At 40.0% G+C, this 21,717-nt stretch overlaps 1 protein-coding gene across 8 annotated transcripts in view; it reads left to right on the top strand.

The window, feature by feature from the left end:
- The window catches only part of PICALM (phosphatidylinositol binding clathrin assembly protein), a 73,786-nt gene extending 52,821 nt beyond the window's left edge, over window positions 1-20,965 (top strand). For 2 of the 8 annotated variants that reach the window (XM_068419906.1, XM_068419964.1), the window contains exons 14-23: window positions 431-511; window positions 3,157-3,264; window positions 4,202-4,333; window positions 4,423-4,453; window positions 5,219-5,318; window positions 6,863-6,886; window positions 8,904-8,963; window positions 11,140-11,244; window positions 18,312-18,414; window positions 19,350-20,965. In XM_068419906.1, coding sequence (XP_068276007.1) covers window positions 431-511; window positions 3,157-3,264; window positions 4,202-4,333; window positions 4,423-4,453; window positions 5,219-5,318; window positions 6,863-6,886; window positions 8,904-8,963; window positions 11,140-11,244; window positions 18,312-18,404 — 734 coding nt within the window. In that variant the 3' untranslated portion in view covers window positions 18,405-18,414; window positions 19,350-20,965. The remainder of the gene's footprint in view (window positions 1-430; window positions 512-3,156; window positions 3,265-4,201; window positions 4,334-4,422; window positions 4,454-5,218; window positions 5,319-6,862; window positions 6,887-8,903; window positions 8,964-11,139; window positions 11,245-18,311; window positions 18,415-19,349) is intronic. The other 6 variants (XM_068419914.1, XM_068419944.1, XM_068419923.1 and 3 more) reach the window with 6 other exon arrangements.
- The last annotated feature ends 752 nt before the right edge of the window (window positions 20,966-21,717 follow it).

Below are 21,717 nucleotides of genomic sequence, written 5' to 3'. Positions count from 1 at the left end.
TTAGATCATTACAATCCATTTACTCAACTAAATCCCTTTGTGGCAACCAAATATGAATCCACTATTGGGCTGTATCCTTATACTTCAGGTATAAGAAAAATGCCTTGAAGCTTTTACACTCACTTCTTCCAATGGTGTAAAACATGGCATTTGCTTGAAAAAGAAATTATTTATCCTAATATAGCTGTAACTTTGAAACCGTGCTTTCCCCTTGTGTGTTATAGATTATGTAAACTTGTTTCTTCCTGTATGTCTGATGTGTATTGATTTCATCCCATTGGTTCTATGTTATTAGAGTATATGTGGATTTATAGACTGACCTGAAATTAAATTTTTGAATAGCAGCTAAACAGTATATCTTGGTTCTCTTGCTGTAACTCTCCATCTTCTCCTTTCCTGCCTTTCTCTCTTGTGTGATATGCCTTATCAGATTCTTTTTGTGGTCCTCAAGCTTACCCTAATGCTTCTCATTTCCGCAATGAGCCTTCTTCTGTAGCTGGTCTATTTGGAGGTAGGTAATGGGATACAGCCTTACCACAAACACTAAAATCTGAATGTGTTGTGTGTGTAGAACTAGTAGGTATGTTCTTGGCTACAGAAGTGTGTTATTATGGTGGCTCCAACTTTTACTCATGTGCTTGTGCTAGGTGTGTTGTCACAAATGGCATATGTTTTTTCAGTTTGTGCTAAACTAAGGCTTATTTAGTGTAAACATGAAATGAGTATCTCCCCATTTCAGGATCTCTCGTAGCTTATGTGTTACTACATACCACACAAAAGACTTGCATGTTACAAGTATCGTCTCATCTCACTCTGCCTCGCTGCTTTTAAGATAAAAAGGATTGGGATGTTCTTGCTGCTTATGGCATTTTTGCTGATGTATTACTCTTAAATGGTGCACTAAACTAGTACAAAGCTTTGCAGTAGAACATGAAAAGAAGGTAGGTAACTGCTGCATTAAATTACTGGCTAGTTGTGTGTGCAGCTGTGTAGTACCTGTGTAGTAACCCAGTACTGGTGCTGGTTCTGAACTACCATCCTGACAGTAGCTAGACAGGCTGTGGACTGTGACAGATGATAATCTTATCTAAACCAGATTTAACAAGGGAGTGTTAACATTGTTGCTACGCAAGGTTTAGGGTTACCTTCAATGAATGGTTTGTGGAAGAGTGAGTTCTTAAAAGCACCATACAGTCACATTTTGGTTTAGTGTCTTTGAATAGGAATTAGCTAGAGTTGTTCAACGAAAGGTTAAATAGTGAGCATGACTCTGTTCCCTTTGTTCCATGTCCAAAAAGCAGGACGATTAGTTTCTGTCCAGTCTTGTTGGTTTATTCTCTCGAAGGAACTCCGTTAAAAATACTGACCTTTTCACCTTTCAAAACATCCATGTTAAACAAAGTGCCCTGGGCTGGTGGTTGATACCAGGAGTAGGAGTTGATCTTTTTCAGAGGCTGACTCAAAGGAGTCCTATGTATTGTTTTGTCTTCTGGCTGGTCTCATCTCATTAGCTTCATACAGCTTGAAATGTCCTAAAATGTGAAAGCAGGAAAGTCGGCTTGTTTCAGTTAAGGCTGTTTTCTAAAGAAAAATAGGAGCTGTTGTAAGTCAAGTTTTCTATAGGTACGGGCACGGTTTTAAGAGTTGCAGGACATCCCATCAAAGGAATTCCTGTCCGCAGTTCAGAGTCTCTGAAATGGCTTGTTACACCATGACGGTACACTTGTCATAAAGATACTCATTTTGTTTTGCTGTTGATTTACTCCCTATCTTTCTCGCACATTACTGCTGCCTGTGTTTTGCTGTATGCTGTTTTCTTTGAAAAGTACACTGTTTAAATTCTTAAGAGATGGATGCTTTTGAGTTATGAGATGTATGTGCCTTTAAGACAAATAGGAAGGAACAGGTAATACAAATTTCTGTGAAGGTTGTGTTCAAGGATGGTATGCTATAGTTATTAATTTTTTAGGTGAAATGTGACTTATTTCAGGAAAAAAGTAAGATTGAAATGAGGTGCTGTCACAGCAAGCTAAATGAAATCCAAGAAGTATTCTTGGTCAGTTATTTCTGCTCACTGCGGTGTTTTACTGCTGAACTATTTGTGATTCTTTTCTTTTATTTCTCTGTATCATCAAAATTTCTGTTAGAAACCAGAAGAGCTAGTTTTCAAGATGACATTGCATTTTTTTGTGCTTTTCATATAAAGGAATAATTACTTCTGTAATTGCCTGAGTATCAAGATGGTGTACGTACACGCTTGTGTACCTGATCATATATAACATTGAAAAATACAGTTTTATAAACAATTCAATATTCACTTCCATACTACTGAACTAGCAACTTAATACTGCCAAACATAATGCACAATGCTTTGTACTGCAATGAATTTTCACAGCATTGAAAAAAAAAGGGCGTATTTAGAGAAGGCTGCTTTGCAGATACATGGAAGGAGCCAAATGGAGTAAGTTCAGACAGGAATAGGAGTTGAAACTTGGCTTTAAGTCCCCACATCTTGCCATAATTACTAGAAACTTACCTTGCAAAACATGGTCGCCTGCAAAATGTGTGTCCAAAAATAACTAAGTAAGCGCTATAAAAATTATTAGTATTAAGAATGTCTAATCGAAGGCATTACAGTCAGACACAACTGCAGTAAGATCCAAACCATCCCAAGGTGCCTAAGAGAACTGCTGAACTAATATAAAACATGGAGGGAATAATCTTCAGGCAAGTAATCTTGAAACAGATTCTGTACCCAGCCAGCTTCTTTTCCTGGAGAAGCATGGTGATTATTTCCTCAATAATTTTATTGTAAGTACTTGGTAAAATAATAAGGAAGATGTGAATAGTTAGTCCAGAGATATAGCAACTAGGGGGAGGAGCAGTGTCTCTTATGGCCTGTCTGGCCGGTTTTTGAGACAAAATCTTTCTTTGGAGGAGTAATTCCAAATAAACTTCAAATAAACTGCTTCTAGCTCTTTCTCTTACGTGCTTGTCCGTGTCAGGGTGTAATCTGGACCTTTGAGGTATTCCTAGTCTGTCTGCGGTACTTAAATAATCTACATATTTATTTGGGTTGTCTTGCATAAAGAAGATGGATTCATGGGAAATGCTGTATAAAAACATTCAACTACTTTCTTTCCTCCCCCACCCCAGGGTTCACTCCATCTCCTGTTGCTCAGCCACAGCCATCAGCTGGCCTTAATGTTGACTTTGAGTCTGTGTTTGGAAACAAATCTTCTAATGTTGTCCTAGATTCTGGTGGTAAGACTTTTACTAAAATAGATGATGTATGTCCTTTCACTTTTTTTTATTCTCGAGGTATAAATCTCTTAATCTGTATTTACTCATAGTGCTGTTACAGTGTTCCAGCTGAAGAAAGCGGACTTTAAAAGGTCAATAGCAGCATTCTTCATCTAGTTTTTCGTTCTTAATCAAATAATTTTTCCTATTTTTGTGCTATTTCTGCATGCACCCTGCTGAAAAGTTTACATTGATTTCCTTCACTTAAATATTTTATGCATTAAAACTCCACACACTGAACTGCCTTCATTTTTACATGCTGTCAACTGAAATTAAGTCTGTATTTGTAGAGTGTGGTCAGAAGAGGTAAAGCTGCATCTTAATTTTATGTATCTGTGCAAGACATTTTTGGCACTTCTTTGCCTACATGTTACCCTTCTGATGTTAAGGTAATTTCAGAGAATGATAAATTATCAAAACATACACAGTTAATTTGGAGTGCAGTCATAGTTTGTACTCTTTCTGCTCTTTTGAGCATCTGGAAAGTAAATACTTCCTGGTCTCTTGACATTGGACTATTGACATAGGATTCTTTTTGGGCAAACCAGTGATCCGCTAAAAGCAAATACATATGCGTTTTTATGAGACTGAAATACTTCAGATATTTGTTCTTTATTTTGTTTTGCATTTTGATTGCTTTGCAGTCATTGTGAATCTATTCCATGTAAAATTGATGTCACGTAGGTTAAACTAGGAAAGTGACATCTCCTTTCTGTAGTAAATATCTCCTTTATCAAGAGGCATAATAAGTTTTATCCTTCTTGTATAGTGTAGCATCACTAGGTTAAATTTTGTATTTTAACCATTGTGTTGAACTTGCTGTTTATTTAATTGAATGTTACAACATTCATGGGAGGCCTGTGATTTAAATCACTTCTTTTATGTTTATCATTCCAAGGCTTTGATGAACTAGGTGGTCTCCTAAAACCAACAGTGGCCTCTCAAAACCAGAGTCTTCCAGTTGCCAAAGTACCACCTAACAAATTAGTGTCAGATGATCTGGATTCATCATTAGCCAATCTTGTAGGCAGTAAGTATTGAACCATTAACATATAAATATGTTTTTAATTCTTTTAAATGAATAGAATTTCAATAGTATCTTTTTCTACTTTGTAACAGATTTGGGCATTGGAAATGGAACTACTAAAAAGTGAGTATACTTATCAAAAGCTGAGCATTTTGATTTCCTTCATAGTGAATTTTTATGAAAGTACAGGTTCAAACCTGTGCATAACAACATAATGTTAACCTTCAGAGCATGTTTGAGATTGTACTTTGTTTCTCATACAAGGTGTAATGAACTGTTGAGAGTTGTTGGAAGGTGTCTGTAGACTGAGTGGTAGTGACAGTGATAACAACAGGCAAGATGTTCTTCTGTCTCTGATTCCTGTCAGGCTTTGTATCTATTTAGGAAATTAGTTCATCAAAATGTTTCTTTGTAGTTATAGGTAATCTTAGCATACCTTATAAATACTTCGTGTGATCTGTGTGTGCAGAGAGCTGTAGTAATGATTGTGAAACTACAGCCTCGGGCTTGTGGCTGACCTTTAGAGAAGTGAATTTGGAAGCAGGCTGTATTGTAGAATAGTGAACATCTGCCCTAGCAGCAAAGCTGACAATGTCATTAGTAAATTTCAACCTTATTGGGACCATCTGTGCCAACTCTGGAATAATTCAGAAATCTAGTGTGCAGTTGTTCCTAACTAAACTATCTTGACCCAGGAAAAGTCAGCTAGACTAACTTACCTACGCTGGAGAACTTGACTGAGATTAGATGAAGCTGAGGTGGCTCATGTTGCACATCTTATCAGTAACAAAAGAAGCCACATTTCCAAGAGAAAACGGTGTTTACCTGAGGGAGTTTTGTAAGAAAATCCAATGTTTTCTAACAATTCTTTAAAAAATTTATTTGAAGTGATGTAAACTGGACTCAGCCAGGTGAAAAGAAACTAACAGGTGGTTCCAACTGGCAACCCAAGATTGCACCTACAACTGCGTGGAATGCTCCAACATTGGTAAGCAAATACTCATTTTAAAACAGTGAGTTCCCTGCAACTTAGATATGGAGGCTGATGTGTGAGGCATTTGAAAGTGATCTATAGGTGCAGTAAAAGGGTAGTAGAAGATTGAAGATGTGGCTAGTTTGATGTGTGTACTGCTTGGATTTGTTTTTCTTAGCTGTGCAGTTCTAGTAAATAGTTTGTGGTGTGACATGTGCAGGTTTGATGTAAACTTCAGTAGTGTTTGACCAGCCTCTCTCATAGCAAGGTAACAGCCTTCATGGTTCGCTCAACTGACATAAACCTGTGAATTCCAGTGGTGTGGGTGGGGGGAGGGCCACTTTGCAGTGTAGAAAAGTAGAAGTGTGAAAAGTATGTTCTTCGGGTGCACTGATATGTCAAGTATGTGTAACATTACAACTCGGCCTGCTCCAGGGGTGAGAGTGGGCCAAGAGATTAATCCTCTTGCTACTTGTAGAGGTGTCTGTGCAGTGATGTGGGCTACAGCTTTCTTAATCTGTGTAACTACTGCTTTCCTGCCCCGAGGTGTGCAACCGTTTTTAACGCATGTCAGTTCTGGTGATCAACTTCATAGTGTCTGTTGTAGCAGGTAGTATTGGCAAGGATTTTGGGGGTAGTATGTAGAGTGAGGGTCCTTAATTACAAGCCAAAAAACACCAGAGGTTAAGAGTCTCTATGAGTAGTTTTCACAATGCTAACAGAACATTTTTACATGTGAATCCTACTTACCCTTTCACCAATGACCTGGAGAACTGTACATGGACAGAACAGGCAACAAACCGCCCCCGAGGATTTATTTGCATCTCACTGTACCTGACTGGGGGAGGTTGAATCCACAGTGTAATAATACACCATTGTGGATTTGACAAGAGAGAGCTTGTCTCCCTGGATCCACCACCTCTTCCCTACTGGGTGTCCCTTATCAACTCACTACACTTATGTAGGGAGAAATGATTGTGGACCTTACCAGGTGTGTAGGTACTAAAGAAACCATAACTACTCATCTGCTTTGATGACTGGTGGTTTGAGTTTACTTGTGTGCTTGAATCTGTTTAATAACTCATGTCCTGTATATACATCTTCTTGTGATAAGTCATTACACTTAACAGCTTTTATTATTTAGAGATACTGTTGAGACACTTCTCTTCCTGTGAAACTGTTCTATTGACATAAAAATCTTGAAACAGAAATAATCTAGGGGGGAAAAAAAAAGTTGTCTTCCTCTGCTGGTCTATTTATTGTGGAGTTGCTGCTGCTTGCTAAATAAATATGCTTTTGAGAATAAGGCTTTCTTGTCTTTGGAAAAAAGGCATATACCAGGTAAATGGACTATGCAAACCAATTACAAACCTAATAACAGTGACAGTATCACAGGTGTATGTTGTCTCCGTAAATGACTTGAATCACAAGAATGTGTTGGGGTAAACATTTAATGTATTTGTGAACTAAAATGCTATCTGTGTATATTCCGTTGTGTAAGTATTTGCTTCTAATCCAGTGTTATTGCATTATGTAATTGTTCTCCCTGGGAAATACAGAATGGCATGCATTTTCCACAATACGTAAGTGAAACAACCCACAGCCTTTTTGCAATCGACTGGCATGCTGATATTAACCACTGCTGTTGCAGAATCTCATAACCTTCTTGCTATTTACACATTTCTCATTTTAAAATCTTTGGTGTGCCAAAAATTGAGCTTCTCCTAGCATACACGAACTTCATAGGTGGTCTGCAGGCTCTTGACTCGAATGATGGCATGGGAAATACCAAGATTATTTTTCCTTGCTTTAAACTGTACCATTTGCTGCCAGAGAGCTGGGGTGTGTGTCTGTGCTGCCTTCAATGCACTTGGTGAATTTTGAATGAAGATAAAAATGTTTGTGTTTGAATAACTGCATGAAACCTCACGGGCTTCTGTTACACTTGGCACTTTATCCGCATTTATGGTAGATCTTGATTTTTTTTTTTTTTTTTTTTAGTGGGGAGAGACCAATATGTCATTAATGTCATATGAAAAAAAAAAAAAAGAAAATCCATACTGACAGTTTACAAAGGGCAAGCAATAACCTATGCTTGCTGTATGAGGAATGCAGTCGTTCATTTCAAAGGATGTTTTTCTTTGTCAGCAGTGATATTGGTCTTTCCCTGTGTTCTGTTTTTATTGCAGGGTAACCCTGTAACTGAAGGATGGTAGGTCCACACTTGAGCACACAAAAATAAATTTAGTCAGCATGTTTGTGTGTGTGTAGGTGTGGATACACAAGCAAAACAACAAAAAAAGTCATTTTCAGGGTAGCTTTGCAGCTGTGTGAAATATATGGACAGTACACAGCTCAGGTAGTTCTTGATCAGGGAAATCTGTTCTGATGGCAATTGAAATGCCAGTGACACTGGCTACTCTCTATGAAAAGGCAGCTGATACCTTAGAACTGAATTCAGAAGCAGCTTTGATGTCCTATTCATGATGTTACAATTTATCTGCTTTAATTAATCCAGTATTATTAATATTTTGTCACTTTCCTCTTTTCTGTGTTAATAATCTCTGTGTACCAAGAAATGCATATGGTCTCTGTCTTGTCATGAAGAGTAATCCCCACAGCAACAGCATGAAAATTAGACTGTTTTTTCTTAAAGGAGAGACTAATGGGAGGTTGAGTGGATAGCAAGTTATCTGAATATTTATAAGCACCAATTTATAGTCTGAAAAAAAACCCTGTTTTTTGTCCTTGTAAGACTTAATACTAATTTAGAAAGTGGATAATGAAACTGTAGAACAAAGAATATGAAGAACTGACTTTAACCCATTTTTCTTTCTAAGAGTTATCAGCTGTTTTTTTACCTACATGTTGCCAAAACGTAGCTTCACCCCAGGCTTTGTCTGTTGGCAGCAATCTTACTGTAACTTCATAAAAGTTAACTTAGGTTAAGGGTAACATAAACATATCTGCAAAGTACTAAGAGGACTTTTAACCTGTTCAAATTCACTGTACTAAGGGAGTGAGTGGGAATGCAAGTGGGATATTCATGGTAGAGCTGAATTTATACTGAAGCATAGTAGGAGAATCCCCGTAGCATGTACATCCTGGCTAAAGAGAAGAGAATTTCTGTAATGTCGGCAGAAGCAATGGTAATTTGGTCTTCCAGTCTTTAAAATTCTCTCTTAAGACTCCTTGTGTACCATTACTTCTGATTTTGAAATATAAGTATATACTTCATGGGATTAAAAAAATGCTTCTGCTTCCTGAATATTTTCTCTCAAACTCCTCTGTGTCTCATACTGTGTTCTTTAAACAGGATGCTGAGAGAACGGTAGCTTGCGGCTTAGTTTAGTGAGCCAGAATCCTAACAGGTTAGAAGCTAATTCTAGATTTGCCAAGATTGCCTAGAAGCTTTACCTTAGGTATTGTATTCTATCTGAAATAATTTGGATACACTCTTAACACAAGACTGCAAATCCTATTTATTCTTTGCTATATCCATAAGAAGCTAAGTGCTGCAGTTGACCCTTAGAAAACAATGGCTTACCAGTGTGCAGCTGATCTCTTCTCCTCTCAGCTCACCACTGTTTTTCACACCAGGCACCACCTGTAATGGCATATCCTGCCACAACGCCGACAGGAGTGATGGGCTATGGGATGGTGAGTGAAACTCCTGCGACTCCGAGAACTCAGATGCTCTATATCATTTGGTTGCGTGTAGTTTGGTAGCAGTTGTTTTTCTGAATTATTCTACTGAAGACTGAATTCCAGTTCCTATTGGTTTGTTCTTCACCAAATCATTAAGTTCTGGTTTTCTGAACTACTTCAGTGGTTTTTGTCTGAAATTAAGTCTGCCCTTTCTTACCTCACTTGGTTTTCCATAAATTTTTTTAAATTAAGAGTGTCTATTCTTGGTGGGCTTTATTAGTGTCAAAATAAGTGTATCACAGAAATAAGTGTATCATGTGAATATAGATAGCTACATTCACAACAGGAATGTTTTATTGGTGGAGTGAAACCTTAAATTCATTAAATACTTGCTCCCAACCCTCAGCAAAAGGTATCTGTAATGATCGATGCTACAAAACTGCAAGTTTGTCACTCTGCTGTGTGTTGTGGTGTCATTTGAGAATTGAATCTCTTAGTGACACACCAGTACCCGAAGGCTTTTGACATAAACCTGACCTTGCTGCTCTGAAAAATTGTTCAAATATTTGTTCTTATCTCAATTTTTAAAGTATTTCTGAAATGATATGCCTTAACTCTTCTTTATTAGTATAGTTTTGATGTAGCACAGCTTTGCTGGGTGAATAAAAGGGGAAAGAACAATTATACTGTTAAATGGCTCACAGATTAGTGTAACAAAAGTAAGCTAAATGTTTAATTATATAATCAAATTAGATTAATGATTTATAATTTGTATATGCTCAGTAAGTGAACTGCAAAACTGGCCGACTGTGTTCTTGAGGGTCTTTGAGGAGAGTATCATGTGCCCCATTACCCATCCATGAACTCCTGTAGTATGTTCTGTGCAAAGTCATGGTTGAGCTACGTTTAGCGTTGATTCAAACTTGATCTGCACAACTTTGCACTGACGGTACTGGAAGCATTTTCTTACTTATTTTGATTCAGCAGCTGGAGAAGGTAACACATTTAGTATATAGAAAGTAATCTCGCATGTTTCATAAAGCAGTTTTCATCACGTGGTTTAACTGCCAATATCAGATGGAAACTGGAATTAATAGGACTCTGTTATCCTGAGTTGCTGTTACTTGTTCAAAACCGTGCAACGTGTGAACAGATGGGTACACAGTGACCATTACACAATGACCAGTAGCCTTTATAACACATCCTGAAAACTGTCCTGGCTTGTTCTGGCTTTACTTGGGACATCTACTGCTAGGAATGTCTGAAATGTTGACCCGTTTTACAACCCTTGTGTTTAATTTTTCCTAAAAGTTGTAGTAGGTACCACAGTTCTGAGCGAGGCCGGTTCTAAGTGGCAGTCTAGTAGCAGGCTTTTCCCTTGGTGAGGGCGTACTGGGACAGGCAGTTTCATTAGTACCTTAGCGTTCCCTGGCTGCTTCATTGTGCCAGCAGTTATCTTTAACTTCTTTGTAGGGTCTTTTCATCAGGGTCAGTTTCTTGAATGGGTTCACCATGTGATTGCCCAAGCAGCTGGTTGGCATGATAGTACCAGGATTAGTCAAGGAAAAGCTGCTTGGATGGGGATTGCTTCAGGAGGATTGTGGCTGGGTATCAACCCAAGCCTGAGGGGAGTGCCGAAAGAAGAACCAGAGATGGGCATCTATGTTAAATAAAACCTGACTTCTAAGGCTATTAATATATGTTAAACCCTTAATTTGGCTCAGGCAGAGTGTCAGTAACGCTTTAGACTTTGATTGCATAATGACTTAACGTTAATTGTACGTGTAGTTCTCAGGTTTCAGTTTTTCTTGAACTCTCTCAGCTCTGCATTGATGTCTGTAAAACTGTTCTCGTGCTTTCAAAGGCAGACAGGGAAGTGCTGTCAGACCTCAGTTTTGGGAGCGAGAGGACCAGCACAAATGTGCTTAAACAAGTATTTTAGTGTTTCAGATCTTTGCAGCAGGAGATTAAATAGGCTCAGTTGTTATTGAGAGTAACCTTGAAAAAATCCTCTCATGTTCCTTTCTAGTAACCTTTATTTGCAAATATTGTAGAAAGATTACACATGATTACACATATCAAATATGACCAAGACTTTTCACCCATTTCCCATTTTCATTTCTCTCCTTAAATACTTGCAATATGTTAATGCTATATGTGATTTGATGTTGTCTGGATTTTTTTTTAGCCATCACAGATGGGAGGCATACCAGTAATGACACAACCAACTTTAATATACAGCCAGCCAGTCATGAGACCACCAAACCCTTTTGGCCCTGTACCGGGAGCACAGGTGTGTATATTCAAAATAATTGGTGCTAGAAACAAATTACAGCTGGGTCAGTTTTAAATACTTTTTAAAAATACTTTTAAAGAAAGTATTTTAATGTTTTCTTGTGTTGGACAAACGTGTTGCACAAGCCCGGTAGCTGGTGTAAGGATTGCTTCCTAACTTCTTATATACAGGTTGGCAGCATCAAGTTTGCTTTACAGAAGCAAAGAGGATAGTGTTTTAAGGCATTGTTTTTTCTGGGAATGTGATTGAGGTTATCCTCAAGGCTTTAGTGAAAGGATAAGAATACTTAATGTCTGTGCTGTTTGCTGAAGACAGGCTTCTTCCCCAAAGTTGCATTCTCTGCTGCTTTACCTCTAAGTGTGGCTTTGTGAGATTGTGCTAGTACATGTGGCACCGTTCTTTGACCTGTTACACTTAAAAGTATTAGATTATAAAGTAACCAAGTCTGGCAGTAGCTGTAAACTTTTTTTTTTTAAGTGTGAGCTACATGCTTATATGATGGCACTTTGCAGGGGACAAACAGGGTGTATGTCGCCTTTTGAGTCTATGAATGCTATAGATGGGTTTGAAAAGAACTCGATATCAAACCTGGTGAGACTTCAACCCAACACCTGGTTGTCAGTACTGACCGCTTTCAGTGGGAGGCACATGGCACTTTCATCTAGTTTTAACCATTGTGTTCTCCAAAGGTCTCTGCATCCCTCCATGTCTGTGCAGAAGATACTATTTACAGCATAGTGAAGATAGTCAGCAGCTTTACTGATCTATCTGGCCTTTCCCTGTTAATTCACTCTTCTCAGTGGTGCCCAGTGACAGGACAAGGGGCAACGGGCACAAACCGAAACACAGGAAGTTCCATCTCAATATGAGGAAAAACTTCTTTACTTTGAGGGTGCCAGAGCACTGGCACAGGCAGCCCAGGGAGGGTGGGGAGTCTCCTTCTCTGGAGACATTCAAAACCTGCCTGCACACGACCCTGTGCAACGTGCTCTGTGTGAACCTGTGTTGACAGGGGGTTGGACTGGGTGATCTCCAGAGGTCCCTTCCAACACTAACCATTCTGTGGTTCTGTAAGGTGTTACGTTAAATGGAGTGTTCCTTAAATTGCCTGCTTTTGTGCTTCTCATGCTATGTTGTGTATCGATTCCTCACCTAACGGACTGGAATAAAAGAGTGTGCTGAAGGGTTACTGTGAACGTTGAGAAGAACTGACTTTATCAATGCTGGAGTTAAATATGTACCTTTTATTGTTTTGCAAACTTCTGTCACTGGGAGGTTTCTATCTGAACTCACTTTTTTTAACCCAGTCGCCATCTGAAGGTTGTTTTTTGCAGTAGGAAAAATAGTAAAAAATAATAGGGGGGTGGGGGGGGATGGACAGCCTCGAACACCTTCATACTATTTTCAGAAAATATTGAGATCATTAAGACTTTGTGCTTGTGAACTGTAGTTAGAGGCAGAGCCAAGTTTAGCTGGCAGGTTGGAACTCCAGTATTAAGTGGTTTTACTTACGAGTTAATGTTTCTTTGTCAAAGTTCACACTGTGCATCATGACTCTGATAGAAAAGTGTAATATATTGGGACTGTATTTTGATCTTACTATAAAGAGCTTTGTCTTTATAGGTGACTGTTCAAAAACACGCATGTATAACTTAAGTTTATGTTGGTGCAAGTGTGTTTTTGGGACTGGAGTGTGGAGGGAAAAGAATTCAGCAGTAGGTTGGAAAGGAAAAGAGCCTCAAACCTTTCGCCACTGCCTGAACCTGGTCCTTTAACAGGAGAGAGGCTATTTTGTGTGCTGCCAGTAGGCAATATGTCCATTTTCTCTGCAAAGTAGGTTTTTTTTAAGATTTTTTTTTTTTAAGGGCTTTATCTGAAAGGGGTGCTGTTGATTTATTTTAGCTAGAAATGCAGTTTTCAATTTACTTTCTCTTGGACTTCTCAGAGCTGCTTTGCACACTCACTGTCACTTCAGACATGTGATTTGGTATCTTTCACGTGGGTTTTATACTATTTCAAGGAGGAAAAATGTGCTTATGACACTTCTTAAATAGAGAACAAGTTAAAGAATCCTCAAGGGTAAGAAGGTTTTTTTCTGCAATTCCCAAAACATCCATTTTGAAATGTCTCTTTAAAAAAAAATATATAGTCTGCCTACCTGCCTAATTCAGTTAGAAATAGGTGGGCAGGTCTGAGTAGCCAGGTGAGCCTTTCTGCTTAGTTTGACATTTTGCAGGGCTTCCTCTTGGTTGAATCCCAGCTGGCTGTCATAACAGGGGAGAGAGGAATTAGTCACAAGTGAGGTGTGTAGAGCTCTGTTTATTGTGCTTATCTGACAACAGGTTTGAATTAATTTGATAGAAAACACACCCTTTGAGTCAGCGTTTGCTGTGTGACCAGGAGGGGTTTTCCCTGAGACACAGTCTGCATTGCTTGTAGGTGTTGGGTTTTTCAGAAGTCTGACATCAAGAAAGCAATTTAAATGAAACAAAGGCTGCACGCAAGAGTTGCTACCCCAGCCAAAACCAGCACAACAGCAGAGATGGCCTTCACTAACGTGTAGCCACGGAGGGGAATTGCAGTTCTGTTACACTAAATTGACTGTGTGCTTAGTCTTGAGGTTCTTCTGAGAGCGTGTTTGTCTGTTTAGGTTTAGTTCATACCCCTGTTGCACCAGAAATGAGAAAATAAAGAAATAAAAATGTGTGTTCTTGGGGTAAGTAAACAAATCTTAAAGAATTAATAATGGTTATCTGAAAGGCACACCATTCAAACTGCCCACATCCCATGGGGATCACTCTAAACACCATTATTCTAATACAAGTTTTGTCCATGGTGTCGTCACTGCCAAACAGTAAATTGGTTTTAATATTTACATTTAAAGCACCAGATTATATCACTTACCTCTAGTTTGCTGATAGATCTTGGTTGCTGTCTACGGTAAAGAAACTTGAAGGTACTTAAAAGCATAATGACAGATACGAAGTTGTTGCTGAGAAATTATATTGCCAAGTTGTAGCGTGTAGGGAACTCCTCCTCCTTTGTGTGCAGACTGGTAAAATAGGCATCCCAGGATTGTCCAGTTTCTTTATAATTTAAACTGGTATTCCCAAAGTGACACTCTTAAGGATTTGTCTTAATAAATATACTTTTCCTACCTCTAGACATACCTATTTTGCCTCTCTTTCAAGTGTTCTGTTTACATGCATGCAACTGTATTTCCAATTGTTGCTATCAAAAGCAAGGGTAGTTTGGATTTTTAAGGGCAAAATAAGTTGAAACAATTGAGAATGAGACTAGAACAGTTGCAGCTTTGAAAATCTAGCTGCAGAAGATATTTGTATCTGGTGTGTTCCTTTTTTCTTTGTCATCACTTATCTTGCATTAGGGCTGGTATTTCCTGCTGGAGAAAGAAAATAATAGTTTTCATCATGATAAAACAGCAGGCTTTCTTCACTGCAAAGCATTATGTCGGGTTACCCAGAACAGTGAGAATGGTCGGAGTTGTGTGAGTAAATTTTAGCTGGTGAGGGGGAGAGTGGGTGTCTGTGAGGAAGAGACAGGCTGAATGAGTGGTGCAAGCAAGGTTAAAGAGTAGCCAGAGTGATGGCAGGTGTGATACGGGACAGCAAATGCAAAGCACTTCAGACAAGCCAGATCTGAATGATGTACAGTTAACTGGAATGTAACTACCTGTTGTAAGGACTGAATGTCGTAACGTGCAGCAGCAGGGCTTGGATGTTCACCACCACCAAAAATGATATCATGTTGGCTGATATAGAATGGTACAATACTGACAAATTGGTGGTAGGCCTTTAAGTGTTACACATTCTGGCCTGATTCCCACCAAAAGGACATGGCCTTAGGAGGGGAAGCAGCTGGGTAGTGAAAATTTGTAAGTTTTAAAATAGAATAAAGAAGAAGGCTAATGGTGTCTTGGGGTGCATTGGGAAGAGTGTGGCCAACAGGTCGAGGCAGGTTCTCCTCCCCCTCTACACTGCCCTGGTGAGGCCACACCTGGAGTAACTGTGCGCAGTTCTGGGCCCCCCAGTTCAAGAAAGACAAGGAACTACTGGAGAGAGTCCAGCGGAGGGCTACAAAGATGGTCAGAGGACTGGAGCATCTCTCTTGCGAGGAGAGGCTGAGGGAGCTGGGTCAGTTTAGTCTGGAGGAGAGAAGACTGAGGGGGATCTTATCAACACTTACAAATACCTTAGGGGTGGATGTCAAGAGGATGGGGCCAGACTCTTCTCAGTGGTGCCCAGCGACAGGACAAGGGGCAATGGGCACAAACTGAAACATGGGAAGTTCCATCTCAATATGAGGAAAAACTTCTTTACTTTGAGGATGACAGAGTACTGGCACAGGCTGCCCAGGGAGGCTGTGGAGTCTCCTTCTCTGGAGATATTCAAAACCTGCCTGGACATGACCCTGTGCAACGTGCTGTAGGGGAACCTGCTTTGGCAGGGGGTTGGACTAGATGATCTCCAGAGGTCCCTTCCAACCCCAACCAGTCTGTGATTCTGTGAAATTACTCAGCCTACTGCCAGCATCTGTGTGAATTGTAGCACTGCAGTTGTTAATGTCACTGAACTGTACAGAAAAAGCTGTAGTAGCGATCGCCTGGTGATGGTGAGGAATAGGTAAATGTGCAAACGAGTAAGTTGGTGTTGTGGGGGGTTTGTTTTGGTTTTCTGTTTGAAACTGTGGAAGAACAGGCTATGAAGTTCAGGACAGCCTTATGCCAGAAAGTAGACTTTACAGGTGCTCCTTTTGGCACATTAATCCTAAAATATACTCTAAAACAGCTTGACAGACATGTTCAATGAGAAACCAGTATCTAGCTAATGATGGGAATCAGCACAACACTCACTTATGGGTGGGTTCTTCTGTCTTGCTGTGACTCTAGGGAGTTTTTGTCTTTGTTGGAAGCAGCGAGCAGTGACGACTGCTGTTGGAGGTGAGGCTGAGCTTTGGGTCTGATCCAGCACAGTACGTAGCATTCCAGGTCACACAAGCGCTGGGCAGTGAGGAGGCTAAATCCCCAGTTCTGGGCATATTAGTGCTAGAGAAACTGATGGCCAGTGCTGTGAGTTTAAATGCTTCTCCTTAGAAACTGCTACGGTAGGTTTTGGTTTTCAGATGTATTTATAAGCAGTATTCTGGATAGATGCAATGTGGGAAACTCTCTAACTATACTTGCCACAGTTATTTTTTAGGCCTCCTTTTTAATAATTAGAGGAGTCTTGTTAAAATACGTATTTACTGTAAGGTTCTGTGTCTTGTCTGAATTTGGCTGGGGCATCTAGGAAGTAGCATTGTCAAGTTTTTTCCCCAGTATTTAACCTGAACAGGCTTCCTGAAATTTCAGCTCTGTTTCTGGTGACACGCTGATGGTTGCACAAATGCCAAGAGCTCTAAACCTACCAGTCTTCCACACTGCTTTCAAACTGGGACATTGCTTTGGACTTGATATCAGTTGGAGGTTTGCCAGCTCAGTTTAACAGGACTTTTTAATCTGTGACTTCAAGCCATTTGACCACGAAGAGGAAGAATGTCTCCTGACATCAAGGCGCAGCAGGCGTGCCTTGCTCAAGGTCTGACTCTGTTGGACTTTGTCATTAATCTGGCTCAAATCCTGGAGAGTGGTGGGGTGTGTGAGCTACGGCTTTCCAAAGGGCAGAACCACCTTTAGAAGGGGAACTTCTGACATCCTGAAACCGCTTCTCGAGCGCTTCCCATTCTGTCTCATGGCTCTTCCATAACCTGTTTATGGGGACTGGATCCGAGTGCCCCACTGGGAGTGGGGTTTCGGGAGGGAGGTAAAGATTCCAACCCAGACGGAGAGTACTGATCCTGAAAGAACTCCTTCCCACGTGGATTCTGAGATAGGCATTAACGTGGAAAATTTAAATTTGCAATGGCAATATTTACACTCTGGGCACTTCTGCAAGCAGTTCCCATAAGCATGTTCCCTCTCATGTGTAGGTTCACAGACATTCAGTATTTCCAAAGGAAATACGTCTTCATAGGATGTTTTTTGCAGTGGGTATGAAGTGCAGGTACACACGGGTGATTAGTGACTCGATTATGAGTAAACTGTTAAAGTGATGAACCTGAAATGGAGAAAGCTGACCTTTATTTGTAGCTGCAAAACCAGGCAAGTTCTATGAGGGGGAAGGCAAAGAGAATTTAATAAAGCACCGTTTAGAACGGGGAAAGCACTAACAAAGAAGGAAAACAGCTTAAAAAAATCATCAGATAGCAGATACTCCTGCAATGACAGCCTGCAGATCATCGGTCCCTTCCAGCAGCAGCAGCTGGAACGCCAGTATTACCTGCTTGTAAATTAGGGGCTTTATATGGCTGAATTTGTAGTGTGGTGCTTTAACTGCATGGCTACGGGATGTGATTTTTGTTAGTGTGTAGGCTATTGGCCTCAGTCGTCAGTTCTCACCTAAGATGGCAACAGTTGACGAACTCTCATCTTTTTTTTTTTTTGCCTTCCTACTCCCAGAATATATCCCGTGTTCTCCTTCTAGGCCCCAAATGGAGAATTATCCGTTCTCTGCTCTCCAGCCTCTTTTTATACACATCCTATTTGGAGAGGAAAAGATGCTGAGAGCTGTGTCTTCTGGTGAAGGCATCTGGAAAGCTGCCACGCTTGGCCAGACCCCAGCCTCATCTCTCCCTGCCAGGACATAATTTTGCCAGTAAAGCAGGGAGAGTGCTAATGTGTTTCACAGGAACATCAGGCGTAATGTTTTGTATTTTCTTTTGAAGGAAGCCGCGATGGAAGTGTGAGGTTATCTGCTCGTTTGGCAAATGCCAGCTGAAGTTTCCTTTCTGGAGGGTCATGTCCAGCTTGTTTCTGCATTACACCAACCATGGAAGACGCTTTCTGTTTTCCATATGACCAAACACCTTGTTTTAACAGTTGATTTCTGCCAAGCTTGCCTCTTAACCTCCCCTTGTCCTTTCATTACACGTTCAGCTTTCATATTCTGTCATTCTGAGACCTTTTTTTCTTTTTCTTTCCCTTTCTCTGTCGTCTTTCCTACTAGCTGTCTGCAGCATCCAGCCCTTCCAGTCAGAGTCCTCACAGAGCCTCAGGAAAGGATCCCTTTGCAGAGCTCTCTCTCCAGGATTTCTTGTAGAACAACTTAGGTATTGTCCGTTATTCTGGGGAGATGCTGGTTTTTGTGCTATAAAACAAAATTAAAGTTCTAATTCCAGTTTTATTAACACAACTAGAACTGTTTCTGAAGAAAACAAAAAACCAAGTCATGTTGAGTTGGAAGCACTGTGGAAGTGGCTTGGAAACTCGGTGTGCTTAACTGCAGGGGTTTAAAGGCCTGATCAAGTAATTGTGTTTCAGTTTGCTAGTTCCCTTCTGACCTGCAAAAGCCAGCACAGGTGGTACATGCTGCAAGTGGGGAGAAGGAACTGGTACTACCTGGCATTTACCATTTCGTCAGGAAAATGTTTAGTGTTCGTGGTTAGCAGCAAACACCTGACTGCTGCTGGCAGCCTGCTCGTGCACTTCACCACATTGTGTGAGCAAAGAGTTCAATTTACATAGGAGATACTTGGGTTCATGTGTGCGAGGGTTAAATTTTGGTACAGATGGAGTTCTTTTTTATCAATCAGAGGCATTTAATTTTCATGAAAACACGAAAAATTCAAGAATACTTTGTGTAAAGAAAGAGTAGGCTTTATTGCATGCAGCGTCTGCTTTTCTTTGTGCACGTTCTCTGGTTCAGCGTAAAAAAGTGACCTTGAGTTCTCTTCATAATGCTGTTGATCTGTGTTACGCTGCTGCTGGTGACAATATTGCATGGATACGTAGGTGTGTTTTATTGTTGGACAAACCAGCTTAAGGCAAAGAGATGTTCCAAAGGCTGGTGTGGCTGGAAAAGCATCCTGATGGCTTTTGGTTGTTTCCTGGCCCTGATTTTTGTAAAATTTTTATTTCTGTTCAAAACTTGATATCTTGGGGTAGCTTGGGCATTTGAAGGATAGAAATCTTTGAAGAAAACACAGGTTTATAGTCAAGTCCTACTTCTGTTGGATGCTAACACGAGGGTTTTTAATCTTTCCAGATTCAGTTTATGTAACTGTGTTAGATGGAAGAGAAAGGAACGTTTACAGAAAGATGTGCTCACCGGTAAATCCCCACTTCCAGGAAAAAATGAACTTCAGTCTCTCAAACTCTCCTCTTCCATTAGATGATGCAGTGAAATGATGAAGACCGATGAAGGAACCTGGGACAACTCCATCAGAAAACATCAATATACCAAACAAGCCATGGATTAAGACCAAGATCTATTTTTTGTCCTGGTGACTAACTTTCAGCTTCTAATAATATCCATAATCGGTAGCATACAAAGAGAAGCCTTTATTCTGGAAATTGGTGTTTGGAAATGCTGTCTGGAGTGGAGGTGTGTCCTTTACCGTAACTCGAAACAAGACTCTGGGTAGGGGAGAGTCAAATCCTAACTCTTAATTCTGCAGTTACCTTTCCTTCAGTCCTCACAAATGTAGGCACAGCAGTAATGGAAATTAACTTTTTTTAAAAATTATATATTCAGTTTGCAGTAGACATTCCTTATGTATTATTGTTTGTATTTATTTATGATTATCAATTTAACATTAATATTGTATCAAAAAAAACCTCCTTATGAAAATGAGTATGGATGTATACAGTATGTCTGATTTTTATCCACACGGAATGAATCTGATTCAGAATGCTTTTCAGCTGACATACAGAGCACTAAATATTTTCAAGGTCTGAATCTCATGAATTCTCAGTGTATGTGGGAATTAGGGAAGAGCTGTAAAATGCATTAATCCTTATAGTCAATTCTGTGCCTAGGATTTTGCAAGGGAACAGTTAACTGACTAGAAGAAGCACTACAGTTTTAATTCAGCATTAGTGCATTGGGAAGGAACTTTATTGCTTTGTGCTTGGCATGTCATTATTTTTACATTTGACATTATAAGGCCTTTCCAAAATGAATGTGAGGAATTGCTTTCACTTTAAGACTTTCCTTCTTTTCTGTAAAAAAAAAATAAAATCAAGTGAGGTGGTGTGTGTTGGGGGGTGAAAGCCTTTTCATTTGGCTAGTGCCATGTTCATGATCATGTACCTTTTAAAAGTCAAAAAGGGGAAGCAGTTCCCTTACACGTGTCTAGTGGGTATTTAGTTAATGAAGAATTAAAGTCGCACTGTTGATCGGTGCTTTGTGTAAATACATCATAACTTTTGGGTGGAGTGGGGCCTTCGGAAGGATAGTCACTGATATGAAAGCAATTCTGTACATGAATTAAGCATACTTGCTGCATTGTCTCTGCAGATTCTATTTTTGTTTAAAATATTAAAAAATGTATGTTAGCAAAAATGGGTGGATTTTCAAATAAAATGCAGCTTCCACAGAACTTTTGTTACGGTATGAAAGTCTGAGGTGCTTCTTTTCTTTTTTGCTGCTTAAAATGTGCACTGATCACTGCTTTGTTTACTTAATAAAATACCAAATGTATTTCATATGTGCATATTGTATCAGAGGAGGTGCAGCACTGTGGGTCTGTGAATGACGTGATCTGTACAGCACCTTCCTGGTGGTGCTACAGTAGACGGCCTCAGTTCCCCTGTGATGAGTTGACTCATTACGAGCTGGATTCCGTAATATATTTCACGATCTTCTAGTTTTTCAAAATATATGGCAATAAACTTGTACTGTTTATAACTGAGAAAGAAGCATAAATGTGCCCCAACAAGTTATTTAGGTGTCTTCCCTAATCTTCCAGCAGAAGGTAATGCCGGAGAAGCTGTGAACGGTTTGCTGAGACCATCACCTACGAGTAGACACTACTTTTCATCACAAGGAGATTTGATGGAATTGGAACTTTCCTCTTCTCAACTGCATGAGCTTGTCCTGAAGGATGTGCATCATAAAAGGATCAGTACAGGTTGATAGATTTACAATTTCTTTCTGAAAACATGAATAAAAAAAAACCCTGAACCTGTTGCTTTTAGAGTAACTGCTCTGGGGAGTTTCATATACAGTTTACTTAAATCTTCACCTCCCTACAACTGAGGCTCCCTTCTGGGACTGCACCACCAGAGAACAACACCTTTTTAGTTTTTGCTTGCACTCTGAGTACCAACACTGTGAGTTGTCTGAAGCAGGGGTCAGCTGGGAAGGAGGTGCACATTTGTGTCCTGTTAGCGAAATCGGTAACTGCCAGGGTACAAACTGCTCTGAAACACAGGCCAGAGCTTGTGGGGAAGATGAAGGTAGACCTTCCTCCTCCTCGCCCATAGCCCAGTGTGCTGGGTTGTGATAAAAACAGACACCAACCTTGTCATCTCTTTAGGTCTGTGCTGCTCTCTGCACTGTGGTTTCAATCCCTGTTTCGAGGCCATTGACTGAGGATAAATCTGCTTTTGTAGATCTGTTTGATACCTCG

The sequence above is a fragment of the Nyctibius grandis genome, chromosome 2 (assembly GCF_013368605.1).
Source record: "Nyctibius grandis isolate bNycGra1 chromosome 2, bNycGra1.pri, whole genome shotgun sequence".
NCBI lineage: Eukaryota > Metazoa > Chordata > Aves > Nyctibiiformes > Nyctibiidae > Nyctibius > Nyctibius grandis.
Note: the sequence above shows the minus strand (reverse complement) of the source record. Positions and strands in the feature narration are given on the sequence as shown.